The sequence below is a fragment of the Perna viridis genome, chromosome 10 (assembly GCF_037379345.1).
Source record: "Perna viridis isolate PV_CMFRI_1.1 ecotype Kerala chromosome 10, ASM3737934v1, whole genome shotgun sequence".
In the NCBI taxonomy this organism is placed as follows: Eukaryota; Metazoa; Mollusca; class Bivalvia; order Mytilida; family Mytilidae; genus Perna; species Perna viridis.
In genome coordinates, this window is record NC_142454.1 from 12,045,719 (window position 1) to 12,059,577 (window position 13,859).

The 13,859-nt window shown below is 33.6% G+C and overlaps 1 protein-coding gene across 3 annotated transcripts in view; it reads left to right on the forward strand.

Moving 5' to 3' along the window:
- The window catches only part of LOC148604544 (allene oxide synthase-lipoxygenase protein-like), a 35,626-nt gene extending 28,677 nt beyond the window's left edge, over nt 1-6,949 (forward strand). For all 3 annotated transcript variants that reach the window (XM_088547470.1, XM_088547469.1, XM_088547467.1), the window contains exons 11-15: nt 1,950-2,055; nt 2,385-2,476; nt 4,224-4,397; nt 4,931-5,094; nt 5,660-6,949. In XM_088547470.1, the coding sequence (XP_088403596.1) occupies nt 1,950-2,055; nt 2,385-2,476; nt 4,224-4,397; nt 4,931-5,094; nt 5,660-5,774 (651 nt within the window). In that variant the 3' untranslated portion in view covers nt 5,775-6,949. The remainder of the gene's footprint in view (nt 1-1,949; nt 2,056-2,384; nt 2,477-4,223; nt 4,398-4,930; nt 5,095-5,659) is intronic.
- Nucleotides 6,950-13,859: the final 6,910 nt, after the last annotated feature.

Here is a 13,859-nt window from a genome sequence, read left to right on the forward strand (position 1 = left end):
GCAACTCGGACTCCACTAAAAACTAGGAGCATGGACCAGGTGCACCGGTAGGGTAAGCGTCCTCTGCTTTTCTAGAAACATCCGCCGAGTTGCTCATAAATAGTCAAGTCCGGGGTAGACAAACGAGGAAAGGAAAACTATGACCCGTTGAATAAATCAGTTTTCATGGTGCCGATGGATACACCATAACGATCTACGAGTTCATGATGACGACCATAAAACTTCCGTAGTGGTGACTTGTAGCAACATAATCCTGTTCCAGAAGCCTATTTGTTAGAGGTCTAGCACGATACAAAAAGTGTGCGCTGTTTCGGCAAGCTCTGGTATAACGTACGAGTTGTGATATGAACACTCCATACGCAGGTGCTGAAGGCATGTTGCCACAGATGAAAGGAAATTTGACAATTCTGAATGAAAATTTATCACGTTTGTCGTAAAGTTTGGTCAATAGTTTTCCTTTACCATCGATTTCTAAGTGTAGGTCAAGAAATGAGGCTGACCTTACAGTGTCTGTAATATCCTTTATCTCAAGTTCTTTGGGGTAGATGCGATGTATCAAATCCCCAAAATTAGAATTGAAGATAATACGTCATCTATATTGCGGAAACTGAGATAAAAGGATCTAGCCAAACGATATTATTTTCTTTCGGATCAAATCAGCTATAAAGTCAGCCTCATAAGAGTGAAGGAATAGGTCAGCAAGTAAAGGAGCACAATTTGTTCCCTCCCATTGGAATGCCGACCTTTGGTTGAAAAACACGTCCACCATATATATTAAGACGTGATACCGCAAGCAGAAAATCTAATAAGAAGTGGCACAGGTACGGTCAACAGATATATCTAATCAGACGTCGCACAGGTACGGATAACAGAAATATCCAATAAGACGTATTACCGTCAACAGAAAATGCCAATAACATTTGGCACAGGTACGGTCGACAGGACTATCCAATAAGACATGGAACTATCAACAGAAATTCCACAAAACACGCGGAACCATCAAAGAAATGTTTAAGAACACATGGAATGTCAACAGAAATATCCGCTTACATATGGTGTCCCTGTCTGGAGCGTCAGGTTACACTTGGTACCGTAAACAGAGACATCCAACAATACGTGGTAGCCTAAACAGACATTTAATCATAGGTCGTGCCCTGAACAAATATTCCAAATAACACAAACTAGTAATCGTAAATAGACACTTACGATGACTCGTGGTACCATAAACACAGACATCCAATGACACGTGGTATTGTTAGCAGAGACTTCGACAAATCGTAGTACCGTAATTAGAAAAATCTAATAACAGAATAACATTTGTAACCGAAATAAAACTCATCAAAAGTAAAGTACTTGACAGGGTTATGTTGCTACAAGATTGAAGTCATTGCTACATAAGTTTTATGATCGTTATCATGAACTCGTGGATCATAACGGTGTATCTGTCTACACTATGTACACTGATTTGTTCAACGTGTCATAATTTTCCTTTCCTATTTCGTCTACCCCGGACTTGACTTTTTTTAAGCAACTCGGCGGGTGTTTCTAGAAAATCAGAGGACGCTTACCCTACCGGTGCACCTGGTCCATGCTCCCAGCATTTAGTGAAGTCCGAGTTGCTCATTTATTTTTGTTACTTTGTATGTATTATTTTAGTTACTTTATGTTCTTTCTTTTGTTTGCCTGTTTTCCATGTCTGATCTTTGCCCTTGGATTACATATCTTGATTTCCGCTAGAATCTTGGTTCCCTTTGTTACCCCTTGATACACATTTGATAAACACTAGACGTACTGGTAGTGTACATTGCAAATTCTATTGAAAGTAAAATAGAATGATAATACATTTATTTTGGAAAATTTCTTGACAGGGAAATCAATTAGAATTAATTTTTTTAGATTGGTGTTTTATTCAGTTATTTCAATTTACGATATTTTATTTCATATTACAGCTGTTAGACACGAATGTTCTACCAGGGTACCATTTCAGAGACGACGCCCTACTTCTGTACCAGGCAATAAAAAACTATGTGTCTAAATATGTCAAGTTGTACTATGGTAAGTAGGAGAAATATATCTAAAATTATAAATTGCCACAAAATCAACACGTATAATTACACATGCATATAAGTGTAGTAAGTTGATGTTTTTTTTGTAGTTTTCCGTCAGTTCTGTACTTCAATAAAATTACAATGACGATTTTATGTTACCATAAAATGGTTTTGATACATACGTTTTGTCTTTTTTCAGTTGTTGGCATATATTTAATGGAGAGCTGTGGTATATTTTTAAAACATAAGCTGTTGTATTGTGCACCTTCTTTTAGTTTGACGTTCTCACAGTGTATGATTTATGAAAACAATGATATGACATTCTACATGTTGTAGACAAGCCAGAGAAGATTTTTGACGATTGGGAAATCATGAGTTGGGGAAATGAGTTGACTAAACCCAGAGAGAAAGGCGGCTGTGGGATTCTGGTATAATGATTTACATATTTATGCAAACCTTCTTGGTACTTCCTGTACATTATTGATCAATGCCTCGCCTGGTTATAACGTTAACGAAGTTCAGTTGTTTTTCCTAGTATTTGCAATAAATACAATGACATTTCTAACTTGGATCCTGAAAAAAATCGAAAGATCTTTTGGAGACAATCAATTAAGAACTATTATCTGAATATAATAGCATTAAAACCCATGATTTTTCAATACTGTATACTTCTATTCCCCATACTCAGTTAAAATCCCGACTTAAAAACATTATACATCATTGTTTTTATTTCAAAAAAGATGGTACACCTAGATACAAATATACAGTTCTAGGTAGAGATTCCTCATACTTTGTAACAAATAATTCCAAATCATCTTCCAAATATACAGAGGAAGATGTTTACAAAATACTGGAATTTTTAATCGACAACATATTTGTGCAGTGTGGTGGACGTGTTTTTCAACAAGCGGTCGGCATTCCAATGGGAACAAATTGTGCTCCTTTACTTGCTGACCTATTCCTTTACTCTTAAGTAGCTGACTTTATAGCTGATCTGATCCGAAAGAAAGAATATCGTTTAGGTAGATCCTTTAATCTCAGTTTCCGCTATATAGATGACGTATTATCTTTAAACAATCCTAATTTCGGGGATTTGATACATCGCTTCTACCCCAAAGAACTTGCGATAAAGGCTACAGACACTGTGAAGTCAGCCTCATATCTTGACCTACACTCAGAAACCGATGGTAAAGGAAAACTATTGACCAAACTTTACGACAAACGTGATGACTTTTCATTCAAAATTGTTAACTTTCCTTTCATCTGTGGCAACATGCCTTCAGCACTTGCATATCACAACTCATACGTTATGCCAGAGCTTGCCGACACTACGCACACTTTTTGTATCGCGCTATTACCAAATAGGTTTCTGGAACAGGGTTATGTTGCTACAAGATTGAAGTCACCACTACGGAAGTTTTATGGTCGGGTCGTCATCATGAACTCGTGGATCGTTATGGTGTATCCAACTGCACCATGAAAACTGATTTATTCAACGGGTCATAGTTTTCCTTTCCTCGTTTGTCTACCCCGGACTTGACTTTTTATGAGCAACTCCGCGGGTGTTTCTAGAAAAACAGAGAATGCTTACCATACCGGTGTACCTGGTTCATGCTCTCGGTTTTAGTGGAGTCCGAGTTGCACATTTGCTTTGTTACTTTGTATGTATGATTTTAGTTACTTTATGTTCTTTGTTTTGTTAGTGCCATGCCTGGTCTTTGTCCCTGGATTGCATTCTTTTGATTACCGCTATAACCTTGGTTCCCTTGATTACTTTTTTCATAATTCCATAATTCCATAATTCTGTTACCACAAGGATGCAAAGCTTCACCGAAATTGGGACTTTACGGTCTCGTTAATTGTACACTTCTATTAATCTTAATGAGAAATTGTTAGTATTTAAATTACTCTGATGGTAATCTTTATTTAATAACAAAACATAGTTACACATGGTTACACATAGTTAGACATGGTTGTGTGCAGTAAGCTATAATTGCTTTATGTGTTAATGATTTGTTAGTAATAAAGAGAAATGAAAAGAGTAATTATAGTTATTCTTTTTATGTAAAACTCAACAGATATTCGCATTTTTCACTTGTTTGAAAGCAAACTAACTTGTAAAATACATTGAACATTGTTAAATACTTGTTTGTAAATAAAAGTTTTTTTTAACAGGGAATACCAAAGGATGGGAAGTTTCAAACAGCCGATGATCTTATTATTACATTGACATCCATTATTTATACATGTAGTGTGGCGCATGCCTCAACAAACTTCCCACAGTATGACGAGTATGCGTTTCCACCAAATTATCCTGCTTGTTTAAAAGGGAAACCACCCTCAGATAAGGTTAGTTTTCGTCTCGTATTATAAGCCTGAAAATGTGCAGTTCAATTGTACTGAAATATGATCATAACGCTGTTAGATAGTTGAATTGCATTTCCCTTGTTAAACACAGTTGAATACATAGTGATTTGCGTAGTTTTTTTTTTTTATTCGAGTCTTCATTTCAAATTGAAACTAGTACATATTTCAGTTATACACGAGACAAGATAGACGTTAAATTTATGATGAAGTCAGTGAATATTTCATTAGGGCCTTGGTTCGATTTATGTACTCAGATGATACAGGTTATTGGTGTGTTGCATAACATATATTAAAAGAAAGTTAGCAAGATCGACCTTGCTTGTATGTGGGATAATGCGCCAGTATACTTTTCAGGGACTATAAGGTCAAATCCAAGCTGCTATTGTTGTGCATTTGCTTTAGTTTGTCAGATTGTACTTACTTCAATAGACGTATACAAAAAAGTCATTTGTCTTTTCATGAATTCATGATTGAGTTATTGAAGTACTAATTAAAGTTCATCATTTATTTTTCAGACACCATTATGCGAAAAGGACATTTTGGATGCCCTCCCAGACAAGCCTACGACATTAGATATCATGACAGTAACAAAAATTCTCAGCGACAGAGGAACCAATAGTCTCGGTGACTTTGAAGTACAATATATTTTTGATCCTCCAGCGAAGAAAATAGTGAATGAGTATGTTATTTATTAAAATCAGATTTTGAAATACAGGGAAACCTTTTCAAACTGAACCCATTGTGGACTGTAGAAATTGTTTGGTTTTCCATCTTCATAAGACATTTACGATAATATTTAGGGACTCAAGTTAAGACAGTTTTATGGTTTATTCACGATTTAGAAAGGTTTCATTGTAATGATGAATAATTTTATTATTTGTTAGACATCTTAGTGAATATTGTTTGGAATAAAAGCTGTATTGATAACAACTAACAACTTAGGAAAATCCTGAAAAGAATGGCAATATAAATCTATGTTTTACGTCCTCGTCCATATTTCAGTTTTTATTTTAGTCTAAATTGTTCATTTACGATTGAGAGTTTTTGGTGCTGGTTATTTCTGATCTAATTTGAGTAATCAAAGGAAACAAGATTCCAGTGAAAATTTAGGTAACTTAAAGTCCGCGGTAGTCGTAGGAAGAAAGAGAAACTATAGACAGCATCATCAATTACTTCATTCATTTTTTAATGTTTTCTCATATTTCAATTTTATCTAAACCGCCATAATATATTTTTCATTGTAGATTTCGAGAAGAGCTCAGAGACATCAGTAAAATAATCAAAGACCGAAACCTACATAGAGAGGTACCTTACCTATGGCTTGATCCAGACGTCGTGCCGAACTCTATCAGTATCTAATTGTGTTCTATTCTTTTATTTGAGCAGTGCAATGTGCCATAGCTAACAATTATGGTGGTTTAACTTGTTGATGTTTTAATAAGAATACATATACAATTCACTACCGATGATAGAGGTGATTCATGATGCAAAAAAGAAAACCCCAAACACCGAGCTTACCTTATTCGCCATATTTTAGGTTGTTATTATATTATTTAAGAAGAGAACTATACATTCATTTCCCACTTAAATCAACCAAACTTTGCAGATTCTATACCCAAGCTGTACAATGTTTATCTAAGTAACTGAATTACAAGGGCTAACTATTACTATAAAGTTTATGACAAAGAATTACATGAATCACCTTTGTCCGTCACTTAAGTAACAGTCAATATAAAATTTGGACACGCTCCATATTAAAGTGATTCATGGTAAAGAAAAATCCCATCCAACGAACAATGCTTTTTCAATCTTCTTATGCTATTTCTTTTCATTTAACAGTTTACCTTTTCATATTCAGATCTGTACTGTTGAGAAATATGTATCTCCCATTAAAATCAACCAAATCGAACAAAATCAAGAGCGATAACTCTTGCAAAGTTCCAAGTTTATGTACGATCTAAATAAGTTTTATCTCTAAGCGCAACATCCAAATGAAAAAAAAATATGACTATTTATGTGTTATGTAACGGTTCTGAATAAGTCATTTAAGTGAATTCAGTGGGTTTTTGACATGCATGAATCACCTCCCGTCTGATTTTTGTAAAGACTGATACTGATAAAAATTCAAGGCTGGAAGCGAATGATATAAATATAAGGACATAATCATTTGAAATAATGTTGTGCCATTATTTTTTTTCTTAATTTGAAAACTGCTTGTGCTTACTTCAAATGTTCGATGCACGTACCAATATATTTTAAATCTGAGTTGCTTTATTCATGTGTCATTGTATATCAACACGTAATGTACTTTTGCATTTACTTGTTTTTTTTTCTTTCTGTTTTCTGTTCTTCGGTTTGATTTAGTAAAGCTTTTCAATAATGGTACAATGTATATATCTGACATTGTTTCAATAGATTTAAAGTGATTTTATTTAAGGTTGCTCTTAATTTATTTCCAAATATTGGAGTATATTTCTTTCTGAATTTTATGATTTCAATGTTGATGCAATAAATAATTCTTTTTTTTTCGATTATCTTATTTTACATCATTTTCTCAAATAGTTAAGTGAGGAATCATAACTGTTATGGTCCTTGTACCATGAGACACATTTGCAATATTTTGAAAGTTTTCAAGACGACATAATTTAAAGCGTTAACACTTGCAGTTGAAGAAACGGCAAAATTGCGATGAGACTTAAGTAAGACTTAGGAAAAGTTCCTTTGCTCCAGCTGTAACCGAACTGTTCGATCCATCCAAATGCCGTTGAGTCATTAGTGCAGTAGGGAGGTATAGCAGCGTAGATCAGTTTGGTGTAAGCACTCTCGTATTTGGATGTACAGTTGAATGACAATAAAAGATCATGTATACAGTTGTAACTCTCATCTATGGATCTAATGAGTAGAGAATAAATAAATTGGTTCATATTAATTATTCCCTTTTCCTGAACAGCAATTATTTGGACATCATCTAAAGTTTGGACCAGTTTATTTCATATTTTAGAATCTTAGTTCATTTGATTACTCTTTCATAACCTGTTTAAGTATCATGCAGTGTCAATACAAATGTTCACCAATATTACAATCGTAGTGAGTAAAAACTTTCTAATCACTTGTGGATTAAGAAGGTGCAGGGGGTTTGCCAAAAATCGGTCCTTTGGCTTAGAAAGAGTTAAACTCAAAGTTCAAGAAGCCCCGATTTGTTTTCACTTAGGTCTGGTGATGACAAACTTTATATGACAGAAATATGGTCTCTACGGTTGATCTGCCACACTATAATGGTGGTCGAATTGCAAAGTGCTATATTTAAGGACAAATTTGAAGTATAGACAAGCCAATGGCTGAAAGACAGTGTGTGTGTGTGTGTGTGTGTGTGTGTGTGTGTGTGTGTGTTTCATTTTCTCTTTGCTTCTTGCGTTTTTCTTGAGGGAGGGTCTAGGCTTTTGTTTTCATTTTTTTTTTTAGGTTTGTTTTATTTTTATTTATGTTCATTAGGTTTTGCATTCGTACCTTCTAAAGTCCATAGAGCTCATTTTCATATACTAATTTTTTTCGCGTGATAACTCGAATCTTTCGCGAATTAACGTGAAACGTTTGTCCTGTATTTTTATATAAAGGAAGAAGAAAACCTTTAATTTATCCGCCTGTTTTTCTACACTTTGACTTTCTACTTTTCTTTCCTAGAATTTTCAATTTTTCCTTTTTTTTTAAATTGTTTTGTTCTTTATATAAAATAGTACTTATGTTTTGTTTGGTCAAACGAAGTCATTTATAAAACTTTTAAATCAAGAATGCAAATGGGACAAAAAAAAACAAAAAACATCAAACAAAAAAAAAAGCAAAAACAAAAAAAAAAAACAAAATGAAACTAAATGAAAAAAAATCAATATTCACCAAAGTAATAACAATCATGTTTTGTGTAAAAGGTCATGACCCCTGAAATATCAACGACAACAGAAAGGTACTTCATTCGTTTTATAAATGCCGATAACTGCTTGCTACCAAATATTGTTTTTAAAGCAGGGGCATACAAATTACCAACCTGCCCCCTCCCCCATGATTATGTAGCGATCACCATGAAGATTTGATATAATAATGGTGGCCGCTAAAAAGGTTCTTGTTTGTCATTGATTCAAAATGCTTTCACTTTCAAGGAGAAGTTTATTCATGACCATCATGGCATCGAGGGAACTCACTGCTACGTATATTTCAACTAAATGATAGACATTTGCGTTATATTGCGATAGTTTCGCGTTATTTAGCATATTTTCTTTTTCTTTTAGTCTACGAAATGAGCTCAATGGTCTTTCGTACGTAACATTTTTGCAATTAGAGCTGATTATTCTACGAATACATCAATCTTTGTAAAATAATCTAGCATGTTAAATATAGAATAAAATATTTTAAAACATAATGGTAAACTTAGAAAGAACGGGAGTTTATCGTCTGATATGAATATGTCTCCATGTTGACAGATTGATGTGTTTAAATAATTTGAATTAAAGAACCTTAGTGAAAACGCTCATATACCCCACGCGTCCCCACGTTTGGACACTCAAGTAAACTTCAAACTCCAGACTGTGATATCTTTGAGTTTTAATTAATCCATGATAGTAAATATCATCGTAGCGGAACAAAACGTACACTTGACCTGCAACTTATTATGGTGAACTTGTATGCCAAAAAATATGTCATAATCGGCAAGCGTTTAAAAAAAAGTCCGAATAACGGTTATTTTTGTGAATTTAGCTAAGTTCAATGCCCGTAATTTTGGTAAAAATCATTGGAGCGGAACCAAACACAAACTAGTTCTGTAACTTACCATTGTGAAATCATATACTAAAAATCATGTCAATATCTGCAAGCGTTTAGAAAAATAAGTCTGGAAAACGGTTATTTCTGTGAGCTTTGCTAAGTTCAAGGCCCTTAATTTCGGTAAAATAATCGGAGCGGAACGAAAGTTTAATTTGACCTGTAACTTATCATAGTGAATGTACATGTATATACCAAAAATCATGTCAATATCAGCAAATATTTCAAAAAAAGTCCGGAAAACTGAACATGGACTGACGGACGGACGGAAGGGTCAAAAGCATTATACATGTACCTTCGATGCGTGGGGTATAATTAATCGCTATTGTTATTTTCATCCATTTGACTATAGCATGGGATGCTCATGGATCTTCATTATGGAACTTTATATACACACATATTCATGAGAGCATCACTTTGATAATGTATGTAAAATACATTCTAAACCTATACGACGTATGCATGAAAATACTTGCTAAATCGAAGCAAATTGTACATGTATAAATGTTAGATAGAATAATTTCATTGCAATAACAAAGGGGCAGCTTACGTGCATAAATCAGTCCAGTTACCAGAGGAGACTGCCTCCACAGAAATCTGTGTAACAACTGATATGACGAAACAGATATTTGATATAACAGCATGGACGTCATTATATTTGCTTCCTACACAGTCCTTCCCGCTATCAAAATCTACAACAAAACATGTAGACCATATGAATGTATTTACTATAAATGTGTACATAGATGATTCCGTTAATTGACTCAAAATTATTTAGAATAATTTGTTTCTATATATTTAAAACTTTGATTGCCTAGTAAAACAACTGCGCGTCAAAATATCTTTAAAATTAACTTGAAAATAAAGTTCTTCTCTATAAGTCTGTTCTTATTCCCTACAACTTTTTAATACTTACATTACATAAAACCTTACATATAATTACAAGATAATACTTGTATAAAAGGGTAATTCGACATTGATTACAAAAATCTGTACAAGTCAAAAATGAAAACGTAAAAAAAAATATGTTTAGAATATTTTCCCAACGGTAAGATGCTTAAATATAATTAAGATTTTACATATGATTTTATGGGAAAAAAATATTCAAGTCTGCCTCATAGATATTTAAACAGCAATCAACTTTGAAATTAGATTTGTCTTAAATGTAATATAACGAACTTTGTTATTCAAGCGGAAGAAACCAAGCTCCACGCAGCGGCAGACGTTCCATTCCTCTCTTACTAATCGCTGCAGACAAGTCTTTCGAAATTCTCGGACATTATTCAAATCACACGTCGTTTGACAATCGTCGCCGTAAAATCATCCGACTTTGCAAGATTCTTGTATTTTCTGAGAAGGCTGGTTGTGAGTGAATTTCGAACGCCAGACGTTTTTCGGGGATTGGGAAGAAACATTTGTAACTTATTGGTGAGTTATTTAAAGGTAGCCATATAAAAATAGAACAAAATAAAAGTAAAATACAGACCAACGTGTTGATAAGAATGGAAGACCAAAATATTTGGACTTACGGTCTTCGCCATAGGCGTGAAAAAAAATGTAAGAAAGGAGTTGATTTTTCTTGTCCAGTTTACTTAGTTCCTGTTCAGAAGGAAGTTTATAGAGTCTGTAAGTAATAGGTTTGTACATCTTCAATGTTCTTATATAATACTTCGTGGATTTAAAATAATGTTTCTCAAAAAATACCCTGAATAATATCTTCGTTTTAAAACTGACTTAGTCTCTCTGAATGGACAGTGTTTAATTCATTTGATAAATTTCTACTCTTATCAAAATACAAAACTGTAGTTTTTGCATTACCTCCCTTTGACATGCAGCATCCATATAAGACAGATCGTACAGTAATGATATCCATCACTAAGGGATTGTAAAGGCGTTTATCTGAGTCGCATGTTGATATGGCATTAATATAGCATGTCATGAACATGTTCTTACTTCTGAAAATAAAAAAGAAAGCAGTTTTTTTTTTTTTTTTTTTTTTGATGACCGAAGATATCAAGAAGAGGACGCTTACCCTACTAGTTCACCTATTACATACTGCCAATTTTTAGTGGAGTCCGGGTTGCGCATTTGCTTTTTTAATTGTTCGTGTAATTTTGGTTATTTCTTGTTCTTTGTTTAGTGTGTATGTCTAGTTCTTCGTGTGTATTACTTTGATAACCATTCGATGTCTAGTTCTTGGTTTGTATTACTTTGATAACCATTCGATGTCTAGTTCTTGGTTTGTGTTACTTTGATAACCATTCGATGTCTTATTCTTGATTTGTATTACTTTGATAACCATTCAAACCCTGATTCCATCAATTTCCTTTAAATTTGCTATTGTTTTAATTACAGTATTGTTGTAGAAATTTGATTTGACTCCATGTGCAAGTTTAAGCCGTTACGGTAGTTTCCAATGTTGTGGAAGTATATATGCAAAACTCAAGTGTTTATTAAGGTAATGTTCTGTACATCATTATTATGAGATGCAACAAAGTGGAAAGACTTACGGGCAGATTGGATAATACTGGTCACACAGTGTCGTAATAGAATCTGTTGGAATTGCAGGATGGACATCATATATTCCGTAGCAATTGAGGATATCGTACAGGAAAGATTCACAACTCCCATGGGCAAAGGCAAAAACTGTAAGTTTAATAACAGACTTGTGAGATAATATAATATGGTACAATACTATATATAATATATCGGTATTTAAGAATTTAGGCTAGGTAAACTACAGAATGAGTTCATGTACATCATTTATGCTGCTCAGTGTATAGTGTCATAGAAAATGAGGCGTTTTTGTCTATGTCCATCATAAACTTGTCTACCTTTTACTGTTTACTTATTTTAAAATCCTACATTCAGTTCTTTTGTACCTGATATTAACCCCACTGATATAGGGCGCCGAATGGGACTTGATCTTTTTGTGATCAAAATCAATTTTGTCTAGATCTACACAAAATTGAATTCCGTCATAACAAAATCATTTTTTTTCGTACAAAACTATGTTATACAGACTTGTTTTATGATCACTTCAATTTTGTAATGACAAAAAATTCATTTGTCAAATAAGTATGCAAGTATTAAATTATTTTCATAGAATATTGACTTTTGTTACCTGATATGGAAGTTAAATAACAAAAGTCAATTTTGAAAGACAAAACTGAAAATTGTATGAGGCTTAAAAGAAGAAAAGGCAGTTGTGCATATGTAATCCCTCATAACCAGTGGTTTCGTGTTTAGAGGGGTTGTACTCCACAAGCCTGAGACTTTGGGCCGTATTTCTATACAGTGTTACTGTGTACATCACACGTGGGATACCATCGAGAGCTATATTAATTGTGACTCGTTTGAAAAAAAAGAGCATTTGACAAATTAAAACATAACGTTTGCGCAAGACCTTCATAAAATTGCGTATGTCAGTGGCCAAAAAAAAAGTATGTGTCCTCAAAACAAGAGGCTCCCAAGAGCCTGAATCGCTCATCTGGTTCCATAGTAGACATGGTAGAAAATGTCAGATAATATAAGAATTTATAGCATCTAGAATTACATTTTTGTATTTTTCTTTGTTTGAAATTCAAGAGTGATTTGTTAAAAAAAAAATAAAAAAAAAGACATTTCAGGCGCCATAACTCAAAATATTGGTGGATAAACCGTCGTGAAAATTTGCGCATGGGTAGATCTCATCATTCTGAAATTTTACTCATAACCAGATTGGAGCAAAATGCAATATTTTTAAGTTATTAACAAAAATCATACGATGAAATGTAACAAATGTACCAGCGTATTACCTAAATACAAATTAATAAATACTTTCAGAGATCATCAAATAGTCTTTAACAAGCTGAAACACACCTTTAAGTAATCTCTGAAAGGCCCCGACAACAAAAGTAGTAAAATCCACGGTAACAGAACAATGGCAATTCTTCAAAATAAAACCAAAAAATAATATACCGACACAAAGACACATTAATGACCTACATCTCCCGACATTAGATAGACGCACGAAAGTGGTGGGGATTAACTGGTTTATACGGCCTTAACTGTCGCCCTTTAAAAACTGAATCAGCTATTTACTTGTTTATTCAAGATACAACACAAAATACACTGACAAATATATCAACTTACGATTCAGAGCATAGAAGAAACTATATTTCAACATCGCAAGCATGACGAATTCGTTCTCGTATATACTCGGTTAGAGCATTAATGTATATTTTGCTCGAAACATGTGTGAAAAAGATTTGTCACGTAGTATAATTTCAAAAATTGTCAGTTGATACCCTGTTAGACAATAATATAGATTAATGAACAAGTATAATGTTAGCTGGGTTCACTTTCTTCATTTTCCTAAATGAAAGATGTGTTTTAGTATTAAAACTATGACGTTTACCCTACTTCAGACACCACTTTTACGAAAAAGATCTCTTGTTTGTTTCAAAGTTAATGATATATGTGTCGTGCAAATTTGTATATAGTAAAACAAATTGATTTTTTGTGGACAAAAACGGAATTTCATTCTTCTTTCTTAGATTTACATTTTTGGTAGTCTGTCTATCTTTCTATGAACGCTTGCTTTTGAAACCTAACAGTCCTTTCTGTGTACAATATTAAAAAGGAACTGGAGAA